The 22,884-nt window shown below is 39.6% G+C and overlaps 2 protein-coding genes across 2 annotated transcripts; both read left to right on the top strand.

Moving 5' to 3' along the window:
• Positions 1 to 4,272: 4,272 nt before the first annotated feature.
• Positions 4,273 to 5,853, top strand: LOC134623960 (C-type lectin domain family 10 member A-like). The gene is made up of 5 exons (XM_063468960.1): positions 4,273 to 4,336; positions 4,499 to 4,591; positions 4,675 to 4,829; positions 5,179 to 5,288; positions 5,588 to 5,853. Exons 1-5 carry the CDS (start codon positions 4,273 to 4,275, stop codon positions 5,742 to 5,744), a joined length of 579 nt encoding a protein of 192 aa, XP_063325030.1. The 3' UTR covers positions 5,745 to 5,853.
• A 2,081-nt stretch (positions 5,854 to 7,934) lies between these two features.
• On the top strand, positions 7,935 to 21,862 carry LOC134623959 (C-type lectin domain family 10 member A-like). The gene is made up of 8 exons (XM_063468959.1): positions 7,935 to 7,992; positions 8,071 to 8,178; positions 15,889 to 15,978; positions 16,064 to 16,129; positions 16,228 to 16,320; positions 17,002 to 17,156; positions 17,368 to 17,477; positions 21,706 to 21,862. The coding sequence occupies exons 1-8, from the start codon at positions 7,935 to 7,937 to the stop codon at positions 21,860 to 21,862; spliced, it is 837 nt and encodes a 278-aa protein (XP_063325029.1).
• Positions 21,863 to 22,884: the final 1,022 nt, after the last annotated feature.

Raw genomic sequence — 22,884 nt, 5'->3', positions numbered from 1 at the left:
CTCACTGAAGCATTATCAAGGTAACAACATGTATGCATGTATATATGATCAGAGCAAATTTGACTACACATGAAAACATAAAAATTATAAATGTGTGTTTTGTTTTTTTAACACATTTCAGTCAAACAGAACGTAATATTTTGGCTTCAGTAACAACAATTTTTACTTTTCAGATACGTATATCTTAGCTTATCTTAACTTGTGCTACAGACTATATTACATTTATCTGTCCTTTCTGTTGTAAGTAAGTAAAAGTAAGTAAAATTTTATTTATATAGCTCCTTTCAAGATAAAATCACAAAGTGCTTAACAGAGGCAGAAAACAGACATTAAAATCTCAATCAACACAAAATCAAGCAAAAGCAAGTTTAAACAGATACGTTTTTAACTGCTTTTTAAAAGACATGACTGAGTCCACAGATCTCAAACTCAAAGGGAGCGAGTTCCAGAGTCTGGGAGCCACTGATACAAACGCTCTGTCACCTTTTGTTTTTAACCTTATATGCTGGACAACCAGCAACCCCTGGTCACACGACCTCAGGGACCTCTGGGGTGATAAGGAAGAAGAAGATCACTTATGTAAGATGGAGCTACACCGTGCAGGGCCCTATAAGTCATGATTATGATCTTAAAATGGACCCTGAACTTGACAGGGAGCCAATGCAGTTGAATCAGCAGGGGAGTGGCATGGGAGTATTTGAACACCCTGCAGTCGTTCAAGGAAGGCATTACTTTAGCAAGTAAACAAGGAATTACAATGATCTAAGCGAGATGAAACAAACGCATGAATAATTATTTCCAATTCGGAACGTGACACAATGGGACTCAGCTTAGCGATATTTCTTAAATGGTAAAAACAAGAGCGAAACAAAGATTTAGTGTGTGTGTCCAGCGTCAGAGCTGGGTCAAATGTAGCACCAAGGTTCCTAATGGAGGATTTAATATAAGAAGCAAGAGGGCCTAGATTTTTAACCACAAGGGAAACAAATTTCTCAGGAGCAAAGACAATGACTTCCGTTTTATCAGCATTTAGTTGAAGGTAATTACCAGCCATCCAATCTCTAACGGAATCTAAGCAGGACTGCAACATTTGGAGCTTAGAAACATCAGGTGGCCTAAAAGAGATATATAGCTGAATACCATCTGCAAAACAATGATATGAAATATCAGAGAAAGAGCTAAGAAGTTGCAGAAGAGGAAGTAAATACAACAAAAACAATAACGGTCCAAAGACAGAGCCCTGAGGCACCCCATAGGCAAGAGAGCTGACGGAGGATCTGAACTTAGAGGTAGCCACAGAGAAAGATCGATTTGACAAATAGGATTTAAACCATTCCAATGCGGTACCCGATACACTCGAAAAGACACTAGAAAGACAGTAATTATTAAAAAGATTTGTTAATAAATCAACATCATTAGAGGCAGGCAGAACAAATTAAAAACGTTAGAAAATTTAGCAGCAGTCGAAGAATCTAAGACGCGTGAGCTGAAAACACAACGAACAGGAGGAGGAGACAAATAAAAAGACAAATTAAATATAATACAATGATGGTCCGAAATAAAAATATCCTCAGAACTAATACAGTCAATGGTTAAGCCAATAGTAAAAACAAGGTCCAGAGTGTGCCCCTTGGTGTGGATGGGGCCAGATACATGCTGTGTGAAGTGAAAAGAGTCCATGATGCTAATAAAACCTCTGACAAAGAGGTCAGAGTCATCATCAATGTGCATGTTAAATTCACCAATTATTAGCAATCTGGACAACTTCAAGATGGAAGATAAAAAGTCACTGAATTCCTTTAAAAATTGACTGTTAGGTCCAGGTGGACGATAAACTATAGCGCAGTAACACGGATCTTTAATTCCAATTTTAACCAGCTGTAGTTCAAACGTTGACATTTTTTCAACCATCAATCAGTGACAGTGAAACCAATTTCGATACACCACAGCCAGTCCTCCGCCACGACCAGAAGTCCGCGGCCGACTGACGAAGTAGTACCCGCCGGGGCAAAGTTTGATAAGGGAAGAATAGTCACCATCACGCTGCCAGGTTTCAGTTAAAAATAATAAGTCCAGTTTTTTGGAAAGAATAAGATCGTTCAATAAGAACGTTTTATTTGTCCTAGATCGGGCATTGAGAAGCGCCGTGCTCAATGAGGAATAAGTCAAACCATTACCGACACTGACCCGTTTTAGGGGGCGTAGAAACTGGGGGTTTGATCCGTAACGATCATAGTACCGCTCACTGCTGGGGCAGTGGGCCAAATAATAGGAGAGTCTGGATGAACACTCTTAAGGAAACACATCTCATAAGTCCAGGCCTTGCAAAATCCAGCAGGGACAGGCAAAACAAATTCTCCTCCGAAAAGGCAGTCTGAGCACAGGTAGCCAGAAATGCTCGATGTCGCTTACCCGCTAATCTTCGTCTGAAGAGCAGTCTAAATTTCACTTGGACACCTGCTCTTTTACCTCTCCTCCTCCGTGATTTGCGTGGACCCAAAAGGATGCCATTGGTGACATCTGGCAAAAATCCAGACACCAGGGGCGGAGGAGGGAAGAAGCCATTGTATGAAGGAGCGATATCCAGGCCCACCATAGAGGAGCGAATTGATAGTAGTGTCAGATGATCATAGACTAGGGCAGGCAATACATCAGAGACAAAAAAGGAGAGCAGGACAGTCAGAAACAGCAGCATAACAGAGTGAGGGATACTGCAGCCAGCAGCGGCAAGGCCGAACACAGGCGCCATCATTTTGTGTTCATTCAGTCACAAAGACAGACACACACACACACAGTGCTACAGTGAGCCACAAATGTAACCCAAAACAATGTCAGAAGTAGCAAAATTGATATAAATGATATAAATTAAAACTCATAATGTTCAATAAAATTTCCTGTTTCAAAACATTCATGTGTGGCTGTGTGGCAGGAAGGATGAAGGACCCAATTGCAGGACTCGTACACTGAATGTAAACTTAAAGCAGCAGCTTTATCCGCTTGGAAAAATCCTCCATAAAATAACTTGAACATGGAAACTAAGAGCTAATAACTGAGAAACTAGTAACACTAGGAAATGAGGAGCAAAGAACTAAGAATGATAGAAACCAGATTGAAAAACTTGCAGCACTTTGGGTGGTAGGACACAACAATGGACAGAGGGAAACACAGGGCTTAAATAAAACAAGGGACCAACGAGGGAATAGGAAACAGGAGGGAAACACAGCTGGGACTAACCTGAGATAACGAGATGGGGAGGAAGCAAAACTGAATGAACGGAATTTTTCAAAATAAAACAGGAAACATGAGACCTTCACAAAGACGCAAACTTAACACTGTGACATGGAGACATGACTGACCAGCGGAACAGAGGGAACATGAAACACGGAGACAAAGTAACAAAACGTGGAACACGGAAGGCAACTAGAAACTAGGACCTAAAAGCAAAAGAAAGCCAAAAACATGAAAAACAATAAACCAAAGAATATAACTTGAACCAGAATTACACAAACTGGTTCACAGACCAGATCTGTGAGTTTAAACTTAATGGGGTTTTTTAAAATTTATTTTCTACTTTCTGCTTGTTCAGACACAGACACATCTAATCGTCTAATATCTGTGGAGCAGAGAGTTTCCAGCCTGACTGACGCCACCCAATTACTGAGTGACTCACTGCGGCATACTGAAGGTAACACACCTATTACTTAAACTTATTCCTTCATTTGCTGTGGAAAAAAAGGGAAAAGAAAACACAGGAAAAAAAACAAAATTCAATGGTGAGTAATTGGACAATAGTTTTCAGGGGACAGACGCCTCAAATTATGTAAAAGACTAAGTTGTGCAATTCATCCATCATAAGTTTAAGCTACTTTTTGTCATAATTTTAAAGAAGAACTTTCACCACTCTGAGTCTGTTATTTTTATTTATTTATTTATTTATTTTTACCAATGAGGATTTATCAATATGATTAATGTGCTCTTAATAACTCGCCTAGTTAAATAAAGAATATATTGACTTACTGTGTTATAAAACATTTATAATAACTTCCACTGCACCACCTAGTGGTACATAAAAACATACTATATTACAAAGAATATGGCAATGGTGTATGTCAACTGTAGATTGGTGCTTGGACATGAAGTTATAGAAGTTGTTTCTTCAATTTTTTCTTGGCTTCAGTTAATTTGCATTGTTTTACACGTAGCAATTTCAAGTTTCATTCCAGTATCCATGCTGCTAAAGTGCTAACATGCTAAATGCTTTTGTTTACAGAAATGGCTAATGACCTTCATCAGCTAAAGCTTGCTGTTGACAACAACAAGGATCAGCTGACCTCAGGTCTGTCTGTATTACTGCACTTTCTTCTGCTGATGATAACTTCATACGTCACTAACTGGTGTTTGTGCTGTGTGTGTGTGTGTGTGTGTGTGTGTGTGTGTGTGTGTGTGTGTGTGTGTGTGTATGTGTATGTGTTTGTGCTGTGTGTGTGTGTGTGTTCAGTGACCAAGACCCTGAAGAAGTTGTCGGTCATCGACTCTCTCAGTAAGAGTGTTGCTGCCATCAAATGTACCATCAACCTCATCCTCAACAACAGTACGTTCACTCATATTTGGCCATATCAGGAAAATGTACATCTGCACACTGCCCACATCTGTGTATCTGTCTGTATCAATCAGGTTCAGATGCAGGAGACTGTTGTCCTGTGGGTTGGACTGGGTTTGAGTCCAGCTGTTACTTTTTCAGCAATGAGTCTCAGTCCTGGAACGAGTCCAGAGACTGGTGTGAAACACAGCAAGCCCATTTGATCATTCTCCAAACTGACAAGCAGTGGGTAAGACAGTTCGTGGTAGTTTTAAGTGCCTGAGTTAAAGGAATGTGGACTTCTGTTTAGGTTGGTGAAGATGGTTCACTTATGATTAGAGAAGCATATTCAGCAGAAAAAGATGAAGGGGACTCACATATTTAACCTTCTGGTAAAATACTGTCATATGTTTCTTTATTGCTTTACTAAAAATCTACTCAACAGTTGTCCCAAAGCAAAAGTTGAGAGCTACAAACTTTATTTATTATACACCCTTTGCTTTACACACACTCATGCTGCCCAGACGATGAGACCTGCTGACCAAGCTATAAAATATCCTGAGTGATTTTCTTCAACAGCATTCTTTCTTTTTGTTTAGGACTTTGTGATCAATCAAACAATCCCTCAGTATTTCTGGGTCGGTTTGTCTGACTGGAGAACTGGGAGTTGGGAGTGGGTGGATCAGACACTGTACACTGTGGAGCCCAGGTCTGTCTCAGTCTACTCTTGTCTCAAAGCAAAACATGCACTAGTTACAAAATGTTTTTGGTTTTTATCAAGATTTGATATATTACCTAAACCTAATATTAAAGCTTTAAATGCTTAAATATAACCAAGAGATTTCATATCCTAAACCAAACTGTAAAATGTTTGTCCAGAAATGGTAACCAGTAGATCAGAGATTGTGAGTGTCATGGGAGCAGGGAGCTTTCAGCATAAAGAGGAATTATTATCAGTCAGTGCTCCACAGGAATTACACATAAACATATTTGTGCATGTTTTTCAAGGCGGTGGAAACCTGGGCAGCCCGACAACTGGGCTCATCATGGTCATGGGCCTGGGAATGAAGACTGTGCTCACCTTCACAATGATGGACGCCTGAACGACCAGCACTGCTCCATCAAAGAACGCTTCATCTGTCAGAAAGACAACCTGAGAGTCTGAACACACCTGCAGGCCTGACTCCGCCCACTTCAGATTATAAGGAACCTCTCCAATTAAAGCACTGGATAGAAAAACAATTAATAAATACAACATAGCCTATTTAGAAACGATCCACTTATCCAGTACAAACATACTTCAGACCACCTGTCTACCTGTCATTGTGAAGCTTAATAAAATAAAATTCAATTTTTAAAATTTAAGAGGTCCAGTCTGAGAACATTTCCTCAAATTTCCAGAATATGATAAAGTTCCACATTATTGTCAGAGGGGAACTCTAAACATTGGAGTTGTAGCCAGAATTCAGTTTATTTGCTTTAAGCTTCAAAATAATGCTAATACACTGAAAACCCAAATAAATGAAGATCAGACTCTTGCTCATGTTGACAAAAGCCACGTAATGTACATAAGACAACATCCCATTATTTCTTTAGTAGACATGAAACTGTGCATTCACTTTCACCGTGAACATAAAGAGATGTCAGATGTACTTTGTTCCATACAGACATCCAATGAATCCTCCTATTGATCTTTTATATTCTTTCTCTAAAACACAAATCACATTCATTGAATCTTGCGATCATGTTATTTTGTAAATCACACCTCATTTCTTAATATTTTTCTACTATGATGGGTAACAGGTGCAATTGATTGAAACATGTCAGGGAGGAAAGTGCAAGATCTCTAAGATGTGTTGCAGTGAGAAGTCATGACATACAATAAAAATGAGAACAAATCTGTGTCTGTCACTGCTTCTTTATCTTTATTGCCATCGCCACTCAAAAGATATTTGAATGATTATCTGTAAAATCTTTTTCATTGTCTTTTTGTTGCTTCTGTTCAGCCGTCGCGTCTTCAAAAAGTCAAAGTCAGCTTTATTGTCAAAGACCATATCTACAGATCATACACAGGAATTTAAAATTGCAATGCTCCCATGGCCCTCAGTATACACTAAAACAATATAAAGATGAAAAGATAAAAATAAAATAAAAGTATTTTGTACAAAACAATACAATACTGAACAATTATATAAACAGTAGTGTCCAACACAATCACAGCGATTGTAGCAAGTTCATGCTAAAGTAGGCGTGGGACAGTCAGTGAAAAGGCAGTGGTGGTGGTTCAGAGTTTTGTATGTCTGGGAGGTTCAAAGGGAAGAGGTGAATGCAGGTCTGGAGTTCATGTGTGTGAGAGCAGGGAGTGATTTCAGCATCCTGACAGTCTGATAAACGAAGCTGTCTCTCAGCCCAGAGGCTCTTCCATCTCCTTCCCGATGGCAGCAAAGTGCAGAAGCCATTGGACCGATGAGTGGAGTCACTTGTAATGGAGAGGACTTTCTGGCATTGCACGCTGTACTCACCTGGACCTCTGTCTCATGCCTTCCCCCCTCCAAGCAATCTCCACCTGGAAGCACAAGGAAATTACTCTTGGATTAACTCGCAACTCTCTTTTGGGTCCCGCTGATTTCCTCTCCTCTGTTTCAGTGCCCTGGCCGGCCATAGTTTCCCCCGACCAGTCTCTGCACCCAGTCGTCACAGTGAATTTGTCTTAATTTAACTATAGTCTTAGTCTCCTCTGCCTCAGACGTGTAGTTTATGTTTCTTCTAAATAATAGTCTGAGTCTTCAGTTGCTAACAAGCATTGTGAATAAAAATTCTTTTGGTGCACCGCACTTCAAGCCTCTGGTTTTGCATCTGCACTTGAGTCCATCACATTTCCACGGGCCACTGTGCCGTGACAGATGTCCTGGATGGAGGGAAGAGAAGTACCCACGATCTTCTTACTACCCGCTGCACTGGGTCCTGTATGGCTCCTGCAGGACCCAGTGCAGGAACCATACCACACGGTGATGCAGCTGGTGATCATACTCTCAATGGTACCTCTGTGCCTCTTTTATTCAAACATCTGAAAATATTCAGGTATTTTCAGATGTTGGCCTTTTTTTCCATGAAAGTTTAGTTCTTTGTAGTTGTTGATGTAGGTTATCTCAGTGTAGTAATCAGCTAACACACACACACACACACACACACACACACACACAGGTGGTGTTTTCCAGTGAAAGTGCAGCTCGTGGCCAATGACCTGAGGCTCTGTGTTTGGACAGTTTGTCAGTTTGTTCATTGGGGACTGGACGAAGACGAAGTCAGACGCGCGCCATTTCACGCAGAGACAGACCCAGAGACCAGAATCACCATGACGACTGAATACCATGACAATGTGGACGAAGAAATGAGCAATTACTGGAACAAAGGTGCCTGTCTGTGTGTCCACCTGTCTGTCTGTGCGTTCTGTAAAATGAAAAACTCATGTCCTATTTGTCTGTCTGCAGAGCCTCGTACTGTCAATTTCTCCAGGTTCTCCAGGTACAGACGATGGCTCTTTCCTGCTCTGACGGCTACACTCCTCGTGATTCTGATCATAGCTCTGGGAGCCAGCAGTGAGTACACTCAGGACACAACAGGGCCTTAAGGTCACTATTCATCAAAATAGACACCTAAAACACAAGTGTACAGATTTTCCTGTCTGGCCTGCAGTGCTGTTTATCCTTTTGGATTTTTCCAAATGTGAGCTGCCCACTTTAGGAGAAACTGACTGTAGAGGTGTCTGGCTTCACTTCAGCCACAATATAATGAAATGATGCTCAGGTTGTGGATCTGAAGGTGTAAAACATACATTATTTTGTTTGCAGTGACTGACCCACAAACCAGCATTTTCTTGTTTCTTTCTTGAAAATCTTTTCTGTCTATTGTCTACCTCAATCAACCAAAAGAGTTGTGTTTTTATCTACACAGCCATCCAAATGACCGGAAACTTTCTCTCTCAGGAACTTTGTTCTCAGCTAGTTGACAGTTTCCTCCTGACTGTTGCAGGGCCGTGCAGAGATGTTTAAAAGGGTGAATGCTCGAAGTTAAAAATCAGCATGAATAACAACAACCCACATTCATCAACAAACTAATACTGAATCACATCATACTATGTCACTAGCCATCAGGTGGGGACAAGGCAAAGCAAACGTAGCCTATATTTACCTGATGGGTACAATGTTGCTGCTGAGGGGTTGCTGCTGCTCCTGATCTGAGACTGTAGACATTAAAAAGTCCATAGGAGAGATGGTAGCTGATTAAATAAGTGTTATGAGATAATTAAAAAAAATGCAAAGATTGATGACAGCACTCAGAACCATAAGGCAACAAAACTGTGAGAAATAAACTAGACTCTGCCTGTGAATCACTCTTTGCCTCTCTTCCAACTTTCACCTCCTCATCATCTCAAAAAATCTTACTTTATAGCTACAAATAACTTAAAAAAACAAAACAAAAAAACATCATGGCACAACGCATGCCTTAATGGAGTTTATAGATACAGTAACAACTGCTATTGAAAACAAAAAATATGCTGTTGGAGTTTTTTTAGATTTAAAGAAAGCATTCGATACAGTTGATCACAACCTTTTAATTAACAAACTATGTACATATGGGGTCAGAGGGGTGGCATTATCATGGGTTAACAGTTACCTTAAAAACCGTAAACAATTTACCCAAATAAATGCCATGAAGTCAGAACTGAAACCTGTTGTGTGTGGGGTTCCCCAAGGATCAGTTTTGGGGCCGCTGCTTTTCATATTGTATATTAATGAGATATGTGCTATTTCAAAGTCTTTGAAAATAATATTATTTGCGGATGAAACAAACTTACTGTGCTGTGGAAGTAACTTGGAACAACTTCTGAATGAGCTAGAAAATGAATTAAATAATCTGAAGACCTGGTTTGACCATAATAAATTAACATTGAACCTGAGCAAAACAAAATTCATAATATTTGGGAATCGCACATATTCTACTAACAGTAAACTGACAATAAATAACACTGAATTAGACAGAGTATCTGAAATAAAATTCCTTGGTGTGATAATACATCACAAACTATCCTGGATTCCCCACATTACTCATATCAAAGGCAAAGTATCGAAGTCTCTGGCAATTCTCTACAAGGTTAAGGATCTCATAAATCAAACATCATTATATACTCTCTATTGTTCTATTATACTGCTATTATACATGACATACTGTGTGGAAGTGTGGGGAAACACGTATAAGACACACACTCATCCAATATACATTCTGCAAAAAAGAGCAATACGGATAATAAATAAAGCTACTTCAAGAGAACCATCAAATCCACTTTTTATCAAATTAAATATTCTCAAATTTAAAGATTTGGTTGACCTCAGAACTGCGCAAACAATGTACAAAGCAGCGAATAAATGTTTGCCCCACAACATTCAGAACTTGTTCAAATAAGACCAAATACTCATGACCTGAGAGGAATCCTTATGTTCAGTAGTAAGGACAAATGTAAAATATCAGAGCATTACAGTCAGAGGAGTTAGTGTGTGGAACACCTGTACAGATGAAATCAAGACAAGTACACCAATACAAAAATTTACACGATTGTTCAAAAATAATAAATTGCATGAATATAGGAAATCTTCCTCTCAGTGACTGAGTTGTCTCATTGCGTCCTCATTTTTTATAGATCAAGGCCTGAGTAACCCAACCTTAAGTGTTCATTAAGGTGTTTGTCACATAGATATAAAATAAGCTCAGAGATTAACCGGGTGTTATAGACAGGGTGATTAGTTTATGTAAAAATGTAGTTTGTTGTTGTTCTGGTTTACGTGCTGAAAATGGTTTTATTTGTGTATGTTCAATGTGTTAGACTTGTACATAGTTAACCATATATGATCAAATAATGTTGAATCCTGGATATGGATTTGTAAGCAATGAAATCTGAAATAAGGGGGTAGGAACAAGAAAAGTGTAAACTTCATCCTACTCCTTTTCAAGCACACGCATTCTATAGACATAGATATATACATGAAAACTTGATGATTTTTAAGTTTTTGTTTTTTTTTTGTTTTTTTCTGTTGTTATTTCAATTTTATTTGTATGTTCGAAACAGGGGCGGATCTAGAAGGGTGGCACTTGGGGTGGCAAGTGCCACCCTAAAATGATCCCTTGCCACCCCAAGTGCCACCCCAGTTTTGCATATGACAGTGTTGTTTATTAAAATAAGATAGCATTAACAGTTTGAGCGTAGTTACAGTCAACAGTGAAGTTTTTGTGTGTGTGTGTTTTAAGCGTTTTCTAAGGACAGCACGCGAACGGTAAAGAAAGGAAAAAAACCCACCTCTTTCCTTTTTTTTTTTTTTTTTTTTTAAACCTGTCCCGTTTGGTTCTTTTGCCATCAGAATTATTGTCTAAAGGCGAAGAAAGATGCCCAACGGATTTACTTTACCAAATGGACCATCCCAGCCTTGCCGTAATGGTCCATTTGATTTACCTTTTATTGTTTATTTTATTTTATTTTATTTTATTTTTTTTACTTGCTAGATACGGGACAGGGGAAAAGAAAAGGGAGAAAGAAAGAGGGGGGAAAAAACAAAACAAAACAAAAAAAAAAAACAGCGGAGAAGAGGGACGGGGATAAAGGGCAAAAAACAAAAACCATCAAAATAAGCAGACAAAAAATACATATATCGATCACCTGGATCACCTGTTGAGAAAGAAAAAAGAAAACAAGCAGAAGAAAACGAGAGTAATAGAATAAACAACATCACAATGATATATGAGAATATGACAGTAAATACTTAATATTAAACATTATTGTGCAGTACGTAAGATCGACAGCGCACAGTGTGCTTTGAGGTAGGAGCCAAAAAGGGTGTAGTTTGTGTGTGTGATCACCTGTGTGTACACCTGTGAGCATGAGCGCGCTTGTATTTAAAAGGTTCCTTAATGTAATGATCTGCTAGAGGGTGTGGGGGGCCACAATCCCATCCTCCAGGGCATGAAGCAGGTATGGAGGAGATCAAAACTCCAGACATCCAGAGGCCCCCAGAACACAAGAGACCAAGGAAGACCAACAGAGGGGCAGCCGCGCCACTGTCCCAGAAAGAGCTGAGGAGAGCCCCAGATGAGGGGTCACTCAGCAGCCGCGGAGCAGAAGCCAGGGGGGGTTGCAGTGACGTGCCCGTGAGCTCCGCCGGCAGCCAGCTGTGCCTGAGTGACCGAGCCCCAGGCCGAGAGGCCGAGGGCACCCCACCCCCGAAGTGGCCCGAGCGAGCCCCAGGTTCCAGGCCCCGATAAGCAGCCACCAAGGAGTGAGCCGGTGTGTACCCGGACGCCCACCCCCGGACACAAAGAACCACCAACGCATCGATGTCTGAGGGCGTCTGCCACTCGCAGGGGAAGTGGTGGGGGAAGATAGGCCTCCAAACCTTGGAGGGCCTGAGATGTCCCCAGAGAGGTGGCGTCTGATACCCAACCTGACATACAGACACAGACATACAGGCACACTCAAATACAAACATCCATTCCCACCCTCATGCTCTCATAGGCAATTACTCCACACTCAACCAACGTGGAGACAGACATAAAGAGACGCTGTACACACAATCACACTCCCCAAGCGTACTCTAAGAACCGGGTCTAGGTACCCTTGCCCCTGGAGGGGGAAACTGCACCCAGACCCAGGTGGTGTTACCCTTTTCCCTGCAGTGGGGAGAAGCAGACTGCCCCGACTCCACAGCAGCAGGGAGGCCCCACACACCAGACCCCAGTCGGACGGCCAACTCCTCCTCCTAGCCCCCCCGCTCCAGCCACCTCTTTCCTATCGGTGGAAAAATGTACCATGTCGACCAACAGGTGGGATTTGGTTGTTTAGGAAGAGGGAAAAGTTTTGGGAGTGACGGTAACGGCAGCGAGACAGAGCGAGCGAGTGAGAGAGAGAGAGAGAGAGAGCGAGAGTTTTTAGATGTGGGAGATTTGTGACGTTTAGTGTGGAGTGTATACTTAGTGTGTTGTGTTATCTTGTGTAGTTGTTCTGTTGTGTAGTCGTTTTGTTTTGTGTGTCAGTGAGGGCACTAATGAATGTGGGCGTGTGGTTCGACATGGTGCTCTCTTTCGAGTCTCATGTAAAAGAGATAACAAAGACCGCCTTTTATCATTTGAGGAACATAGCCAGAATCAGACAAGTTTTGTCAAGCGACACTGCAGAGGTTCTTGTCTATGCATTTGTGTCCTCACGTATTGATTATTGTAACGCTCTTCTTTCTGGGCTACCAAAGAAAAGTTTTAGAGGTCTACAGATGGTGCAAAATGCAGCTGCTCGCATTTTAACAAGAACTGGGAAATTTGAGCACATTAGCCCTGTACTGAACTCTCTTCATTGGCTACCTTGTCAGGTTTGAGCAGATTTTAAGGTCCTGCTGCTCACCTACAAGGCTTTAAACGGATTGGCACCTTCATACCTCTCCGACCTTTTACATCTTTATGTTCCATCCCGTGCTCTACGATCTCAGGACTCTGGCCTTCTAAAAGTTCCTAGAGCCAGAAAAAAGACAATTGGAGAGCGTGCTTTTTCTTTTCGTGCCCCGTTTCTGTGGAACAACCTCCCTCAAGATATTAGGCAGGCATGCTCTGTGGAGGTTTTTAAAACTAAGCTGAAGACACATTTGTTCACCCTATCTTACAGGTCTTAATTCTATGGCTTTTAGTTTTTAAATTTTTACTGTTTTTAACTTGTATTGTGTCTTTTACTTGTATTGCTATGTATCGCTTTTATTTTATTTATCTTTTTAGTTTCAAATAGTTGTACAGCACTTTGTTTGAAAGCGCTTTATAAATAAAGTTATTATTATTATTATTATTATTATTAATGTCACAGAGGCACATTTGCAATGTAAACACTGTCACTAAGTAGAAAACCAGCGGAGTGATACACCTCCTGTTGTCAGGCCTGCAGGTTTATCCCTGTGCTGTTCTCCTCTGTCTTTTGGTGGACAAACTGTTTTTTTACTGGCACACATCATTTGTGGGGCATCTTATTGCGAAACCTGATTGTTCTCTCATTTTAGTTTTAGTAATATATTTAAATAGTTGTAGAAAATGAAAAAAAAAAAAACGGCAGGTGTAGTGGCTGCATTTTTAGATAAATAGTTGTATATGTTTACAAAATGTACAATTTATTTGCATTTCAAGTTATAAAAATTTACTTAACATGTCGTTTTTTTACAGTAAAAAATACTACTAGGATTTTTAGTTCTTTGTGTGATTTCAGATCAGTAATAGTACTATTAATAGTAATAGTAGTACTAGTGCAGTATGTCAGTGAAAAAAACAACTAAATTCAGTTGAGCTGAAAAGAATGACACCAAACAAGGCAAGAGGAAAAAAACAAAATGAAACAATCTGAGGGTGAAATACAAACGTAAACTCAAAAGGAATCAAAAATAGGCAGTTGTATTTCAGACCTCAGTGGGTTAATCCAACAAATCATGAAAAATTAGGTTTAAATTTTTGTTCATGACAGTGCAGATTTCTGACATTTTGTGTAATTTAAGCTGTAACAATGTGATTGCTTTCTAACAAAAACAGTGTGAAACTTAAGTTAGACTTGTGTTTGTAAACGAACCGCCCCATGTTGTGTAGCTTTCTGGATTTTATACTTATTGGGCTACATATCTATTTATTATACAGGCTATACAGTAAATAACATCAAAACTCACGTTTTATGTAACTAAAGTGTGTAATTATGTGGGCTACAGACAATAATTAAGTTATAGACTATATTTATATGAAAAACGTGTATACTTACTGCATTTGAATCATTTTAACCATATGTAACCACCTGCATATGTGTTTGGGGAAAAAAAAGGCTTTGATTTTGCCACCCCATTTGATTTCTTTGCCACCCTAAGAAAATTTCTCTAGATCCGCCCCTGGTTCGAAATAAAATTATATCTATCTATCTATCTCATCTATCACTGTCCACTTTCTCTCCATCTGAGAACAAGGCACAAACTGCTATTGAGTTAAACTATTATTTAATTATCAACACTTAACAACTCTTGCTCTTAATCTATAATAAAGTAATGATAGAAAAATGTTATAGAACCAGAACATTGTGTTTATTATTGTTTTTATACTTGAATACCTCTGCAATGCAAAAACTGGTACATGTGTTATTGTGACCTGTGCTATTTTTTAATCCAGCTGCTGAGGGATCCACTGCCTTTAGCCTTACACAGCTCCTACTGTTTCCTCCTCATTTCCTTACAGGGCATGTCTGGACAATGTCAGAGTAATATTTCATATTTAACATACACATAAAATGCACGCACACACACACGCGCGCACACACACCCACACACACACACACACACACACACACACACACACACACACACACGCGCGCACACACACCTACACACACACACACACACACACACACACACAGTGACAGTTTATAACTTCTCCAGAATACTGTATACTATGGCCACAAGTTTGCATCATGGTGCTGATCCAGAATTTGACAATCCACTCTGTGCAGGCAGAAAGCTTATTAAGTGTTTAAAATGTAAAGATACAATTTTGCTGCTGTAAAATCAGTATTTTGTCATATTTGAAATATACATCTAATATAATCTGTTTCTTAATGTATTTTTTTAAATACAATAATCAATAAGTTTTTATAATAATACATAATTATGTGGATATGCATATTAGATAGTGAAATATAAGCCCTCTATAAAGGCAGAAAAAGACCTGTAATTTACTTTAAACTAAATATGTTCACTAAACCGGAGGACAGAGCTAAAGACGACACCCTTACCCAGTTAGCTAGCAGCTAATGACCAGCACTACTTGTGCAGTTAATAAAAGGACAGGTAATGTTTGTTGTGCTGTTACACACACTTGTTTGTTTCAGTTTGTCATTTGCCACAAGGAAACTTATCAGTCTGTACATAATAATCTAATACTGGATTGGTCACATGCAAAGTCACAGTGAAGCTAGCTGCACCTACATTCTTGTTGCACTTTACTTACGCAAATTACGATACGGATGCGGACTGGCTTAGAAACACAAGTGTCTTCTGGATACTTGCGTTTTTAAATATGTTTCTTCTCAATCCACTTCTAGTTTTCAAATAATAGCATATATATATATATATATATATATATATATATATATATATATATATATATATATATCCGGAGAAAAATTATGAAGTATTTCTTGTTGGTAATGATTTGAGGAAAATAGTCATTTATTTATAATTTTTTATATGTCTGTGTGTTTACAGACACATCGACATGGGACCGGTTGTGGTCTGCAGAGAAAAGTGTTTCTAATCTGACTGAATCACTGAGGGACACACAGCAGCTCACCAAAGGTAGCTCAGATGTACTCATACTGTGATACCAACTGCTGGGTTTTTCGTCTTTTTCGCACTTTAATTTTCTGTTCTTTTGCCATAGATACAGCAAAAGAGGTTTTGTCAATGAAGTTTGCAGTGGAGAACAACAAGGACCAGCTGGCATCAGGTGGAAACTCTGCAAAGCAACCTTTCATATCCATAAACACCAACAAGTACTTTTATTAACACTGTGCATACCTGTGCTTTGTGTGTGCAATTCCTCAGTATCAGAGGCACTGAGGCAGCTCTCAGTCCTGGACGCTCTCCGCAGGACGGTCGCCGAACTCAAATGTTCTTTTGAACGCTTGGTCAACAACGGTACACAGCTCCTGTCTAATCCTCTTCCCTCTGCTTCATTTACAAAGATGCCCTCACAGTTTTAAGCTTATACAACATCTTTATCGTTACTAAAAAAGAAGCCTGTGTATAAATGTGCCATGTCTCATTGGCCCCCAAGTCATTTATCTCTGAGTCTGAGGCATCTGGTGAGCTCAGACTAACATCAAAAACCTGCAGGCATTACTGGAAGGTTTAAACAGGTTCTTGAAACTAAGACCCACAATTCATATTTCTTTGTATAAATTTTAACAAAGTAAGGTTTTCTCTGGGGGAGTTTTAAGGTGTTATGAGGAAATTAGTAACTAAATCGTGTTATTTCCTAATTTAAGATTTGTATTAGGTTCTCCATTTATTTAATTTGTTTATTATTTTATTTTATTTTATTATTATTTTTTGCCCTGTTTTGTAATTTTAGAATTTTCTTAACCATGTGATTGTGTGCTTTCATCCACTGATCTTTCTTGAAAAGGATGATGTTAATCTCAGCATATTTCTCCACCAAAAATATGTTTTTCTAAAAATAGTTCTCACAACGACTGTCTAATATCTTCTAGGACTGTCCCCTTTTAAAGAAGGTCTTCAATATCGAAAAGTGTATTTTTGAAATGACTCTTTCATAAAACATGGAAACCAGACACTTTCTGTCTGTCTGTCTGTCAGGCACGACAGCACACGGCTGTTGTCCTCTGAATTGGGATTCTTTCGGCACGAGCTGCTACTTATTCAGTACCACGCCATTATCATGGCACGATGCCAGAGACTGGTGCAATGGACACGAATCTCACCTGGTCATTCTTCTCACTGACGAGGAGTGGGTGAGTGGCTGTCCCTCTCATCTGTTTGCACTGACACTCAAATTTGTGAGGCAGCTTAAACACACTGTCACCTCAACAGGAGCTCTTTTGTGATAAGCTAATCAATAAAAGCCGTACTATAGTTCATGTATGTGACTGAAATGGGAGGAGACTGTATTGATCCTTGATTGAAACTGAAAATTAGAGTTTTCTGTCCTTCTGCCTTTAACAGGATTTTGTGATCCAGCGTAGCATGGGCACCTTCCGCTGGGTGGGCCTGACTGACGAGAGGACTGGGCGGTGGGAGTGGGTCAACCAGACACCCTACGTCATGAACCGGAGGTAAGCTGTTACTGTTACTACAAAAAAAAAAAAAAAAAAAAAAAAACACTGATGGTATACATGCGAGAAAATGAGGCCTTGTGTTTTTTGTTCTAAGTTCTAAGAGAACTTTTCCATAAGGCAGTGTTTTCCAACCTTTTGGAGCCATGGCACAGATTTCACATTATAAAACTCGCAGCGCACCACCAAACAAATGTCACCAAAAAGATATTGATACATTTTCCCTGCAGACCAGGCACAAGAAATGTAGCCAGGGGCATCACAATTCACTTTAAAAGTCAGTACCAAGATTTTAAAATGAATTCTAAAATGTACTGGAAGCCAGTGTAATGAACGTAACACTGGTGTTACGTTCATTACGTAATTCGTGTTTCAGTTTAAAGTCTTGCAGCAGCATTCTGGACTGACTGGAGACAGTCAAGATTCCTTTTGCTCAAACAAAGAAAAAGACTGTTACAATAGTCTAAGCGAGATTAAATAAAAGCATGAATAACCATTTCGAACTCAGATTTAGACAGCAAAGTTTGCAGTTTGGAGATGTTTCTTAGCTGAAAAAGGCAATTCCTAATTAACTGGCGAGAGTGTTGTTCTGTGGACATGGCAGAATCAAAGATCATATCAAGTTACCTGAGGTCTCGGGTGAACAGATGAGCCAAGAGAACCAAGATGCTGTTTGATTAGAGATATCTGGTTGTCGGGGGCAATAATTAATATGTCTGACTTCTCAGAGTTCAACTGTAAGTAGTTGTCACCAAGCCACTGTTCAATGGAAGCTAAACATTTAATTAAACAGGACAGTTTATGGACTTCCATCGGCTTAAAAGAGCAATAGAGCTGAATATCATCAGCATAAAAGTGATAAGACACCTCAGGGAACTGCCTAATCATAAGTCCTAGAGGTAACATGAACAAAAGAAAAAGAAGAGGACCCAGAACTGAACCCTGCGGTACCCCACATGTCAGATCCTTAGAATGTGACATAAACTGATTTGCAAAAACACTAAAAGATCTGTTGGAGAGGTATGACTGAAACCACTTCAAAGCCAGACCGGACACACCCACTACGTCCCGGAGCCTGTTAATCAGGATGGTATGGTCAATGGTGTCAAAGGCAGATGTCAAGTCCAACAAAACCATGACTGTGGATGCTCTGGAGTCAGCTGACATCATAATGTCACTAGAGACTTTAAGTAATGTGGTTTCTGTTGAGTGACTTTTACGGAAACCCGACTGAAATTTGTCATAAATTTCATCTTTTTCTGAAAAAGTGGTAAGTTGATCTGCAACTACTTTTTCCAGAATTTTTGACAGTAATGGGAGCTTAGAGATAGGCCTATAATTCTTAAGCTGAGTTGGATCCAAACTGCTCTTTTTCAGTGTGGGCTCAACAACAGCATGCTTACAGAACGTAGGGACCACCCCTGTTAAAAGAGAGGCATTACATATCTCTACAATAGAGGGGCCAATGACAGAGAGAGCATTTTTGAAAAGCCCAGCAGGTAGAATGTCATTTGCACAAGTGGTAATTTAAAACAAAGAAACTCAAAAAGTCATCACTCTCAGATATAGAGGTCACAGGTACTCGGTGGACCACGGGGGAAACAATAGAGTTTATGGAGTCAAACAGTACCTTGGAATTTTCTTGCTTGATTAGATGAGAAAACTATCCTGATCTGGCTGTTTTTATGGTTTCATGTATAGAAACCCAAAGTTCCCTAAGGTGGAGCCTGTGATCTTCGAGTTTAGTTGATTTCCAAAGGTGTTCTACTTTCCGACAGATTCTTTTGACCTTCATTACATCATCATTTATCCATGGATGAGCTCTTTTTGAGGCAGCAATGACAGATTTCATAGGTGCCACTGAATTTAAAATCTCCAAGCAGTGATTCTTAAAACACTGTGTAGCAACATCAGCATCAGTGCAGACATTGATCACATGAGGGTCCAACAATTTAGAAAACTCCAAAGCAACATCCTGATTTATGAACATGAAATGAAATTAGAAGGTGGTGTGTACAGAGGGAAGCTAAGATTAAAAGTAACACAGGAATGGTCATTCACTTGTACGTCCTTAACACAGACATTAGTTATGTCTAAGCCAAGAGAAAACACAAGGTCCAAGGTGTGGCCTTTAACATGGGTGGGTCCAGAGATATGCTGAATAAAATTAAAAGAGTCTGTAATGGATAGAAAGTCAGAGGCCATGCTACAGCTAAGATCATCCACGTGGAGGTTGAAATCCCCAATCATTAAGACTTTCTCCAGTTTAATAATGGAAGATAAAAAGTCTGTAAAATCTTGAATAAAAACACCAGCGGGGCCGGGAGGGCGGTAAATTAAAACACAATAAAATGTATCTGAAGAACCAACCTTAGGAGTTGTGACTCAAAGGAAGAGAAAAACTCAGAGTCCATAGCCCTGCAAGCGAAATTGTCTCGGTGAACAGTGACCAGACCACCACCACGACTGTCCAAACACGGAGTCCCGATGACGCGACAGCCGACCGGGCAGAGCTCATTAAGGTGGATACATTCATTCTCCTGCTGCCAAGATTCTGTGAGAAACATAAAGTCCATACTAATACTGCTAAAAAAAGTCATTCAGTACAAATGATTTGTTGGCTATGGAGCGAGCGTTTAGGAGAGTGATCTGAAGCAGAGGTGACAGGCGGACGTCATCAACAGCTGATTGACGGGGAATTGACAGCAGACACCTGGAATGAGGACGTAGCTGTGGAACTGTGGTCTTGCAGAATGACAGGCTAAGGTGAAAAAAATCCCGCATCTTTACTTCCCCTGTGGTGTCATTATGTTCATTTGTAACAGCTGTTTCTCCATGTGTTTCCACTTCCCTCGATCACCTCCTGTGTGTATTTAGTCTGCGTGTTTTCTTTAGTCTTTGCCAGGTCGCCTGCGTTCCTTTGTCCATCTCATGTCTAACTCAGGTTTTTCATGATTCAGCTCATGTCTTTCTCATGTTTTCATGTTCATGTCTTTCCCTTCATAGTTCCCCAGATTTAGCTGCCTGAATGTCTTTGTCATCGAAATGTAGTTTAGTATTTCCCAGTTTAGGTTTTAGTATAGTGTTCGCTCCTGCCTTATTTTCTACACCTGTTATAAGTCATAATAAATAGCTCATTCTTTGGTTATTCAATTCACGTTTCATACTCTGTTTTTTGGTCTCCATTTGGGTCCTCTATTCCAGGTTACACACAGTCAGCTCCTGCTGATTGTGACAACATTCATTGTGGGACAATGATTTTTAAAGAATACTAATTGTAGTATGAATAGATTTAATAGACATTTTACGTAGACCCACCACTGCCTAAATAGAACAGACTGGCAGTATTCATTCACATCATCACCAAGTGTTTGCAGAGGCTGCTCAAAAAATCAATATGAACTTAAGGAAACAAAGACATGCTTTTTTCCACTAACAATCAAAGAGTATGAAGTGGAGAGGGTGTCCTGATTTATGTTTATGAGGACCTCACATGGTCTTTTTAAAGACACCTACAAAGAGTATGTCACACATAGTACACAAAGGACAAAAGGAAAAGTGTCCAGAGAGCTATAATCATGGAAAATCATCAGACATCAACGTTAAGCGGCATCTTCGGGACTACTACTTCCTCGTCAGCTGTTCTCGCTGCTGACATCCGAAAGTCTTTTTGCAGGACAATCATAGTCCAGACCTCCAGGCAGGAAAAAACAGCCTCTTCATTTCGTTACTGAACTGAAGTCCCAGAAAACCTCAGGCGCTTCATGTCACATCTACATTATTATAATCTCAGGGGTACACAACTAATGATTATATTTACATTATACTGGTCATACTTTTATGTGTGTTTGTGGATAACTGTACCTACATAGTTATTTGGCACGATTGCAGTGTTTGAGGATTGGGAGTGGGTGGACGAGCGGAGCCCAGGTCTGTTTCAATACGCTCTTGTCCCAAAGCAAACGTGCACTAGTTACAAAATGACTTTGGTTTTTTCAAGATTTGTTTTTATTACCTAAACCTAATATTAAAGCTTTAAATGCTTAAATATAACCAAGAGATTTCTTATCCTAAATCAAACTGTAAAACGTTTGTCCAGAAACGGTAACCAGTAGATCAGAGATTGTGAGTGTCATGGGAGCAGGGAGCTTTCAGCATAAAGAGGAATTATTATCAGTCAGTGCTCCACAGGAATTACACATAAACATCTTTGTGCATGTTTTTCAAGGCGGTGGAAACCTGGACAGCCCGACAACTGGGCCCATCATGGTCTAGGACCTGGGAATGAAGACTGTGCTCACCTTCACGATGATGGACGCCTGAACGACCAGCACTGCTCCATCAAAGAACGCTTCATCTGTCAGAAAGACAACCTGAGAGTCTGAACACACCTGCAGGCCTGACTCCGCCCACTTCAGATTATAAGGAACCTCTCCAATTAAAGCACTGGATAGAAAAACAATTAGAACTTCTAATACAATCAAGAAATCCCACTCTGTGGACTTCCTCTTTCATGTAGAGTTCTTTCAAAATATTCCAGAATTAATAAATGCAACATAGCCTATTTAGAAACAGTCCACGTATCCTATACAAACACACTTCAGACCATCTTTACATCTCTCATTGTAAAGCCTAATTTAAAAAAAAAAAAAATCAATTTTTAAAATTTAAGAGGTCCAGTCTTAGAACATTTCCTCAAATTTCCAGAATATAATAAAGTTCCACATTATTGTCAGAGGGGAACTCTAAACATTGGAGTTGTAGTCAGAATTCAGTTTATTTGCTTTAAGCTTCAAAATAATGCTAAAACACTGAAAATCTAAATAAATGAAGATCAGACTCTTGCTCATGCTGTCAATATGCATATAATGTACATAAGACAACATCCCATTATTTCTTTAGTAGACATTTAGCTGTGCATTCATTTTCACTGTAAACTTATATGAGATGTCAGATGTACTTTGTTCCATATAGGCATCCAATAAATCCTTCTATTGATCTTTTATATTGTTTCTCTAAAACGTAAATGACATTCATTGAACCTTGCGATCATGTTATTTTGTAAATCACACCTCATTTGTTTATATTTTTCCAGTATGATGGATAACAGATGCAGCAGTTGATTGAAAGGTGTCAGGGAGGAAAGTGCAAGATCTCTAACCGCTGACTGACATGTTGTAGTCAGACATTATGACATACATTAAAATAATTGAAAACAAATCTGTGTCTGTCACTGCTTCTTTATCTTTATTGCCACTGCCACTCAAAAATATTTTAATGATTAGCTGTTCATCCGTCACTTTTCCTTTTAGTCTGTTTGCAGCTCCAGACTCAGGTATTTCCAGTTGTTTGTCCTTTTTTCCATGAAAGTTTAGTTCTTTGTAGTTGTTGATGTAAGTTATCTCAG

Source organism: Pelmatolapia mariae, linkage group LG3_W, assembly GCF_036321145.2.
Source record: "Pelmatolapia mariae isolate MD_Pm_ZW linkage group LG3_W, Pm_UMD_F_2, whole genome shotgun sequence".
Lineage (NCBI taxonomy): Eukaryota > Metazoa > Chordata > Actinopteri > Cichliformes > Cichlidae > Pelmatolapia > Pelmatolapia mariae.
Note: the sequence above shows the minus strand (reverse complement) of the source record. Positions and strands in the feature narration are given on the sequence as shown.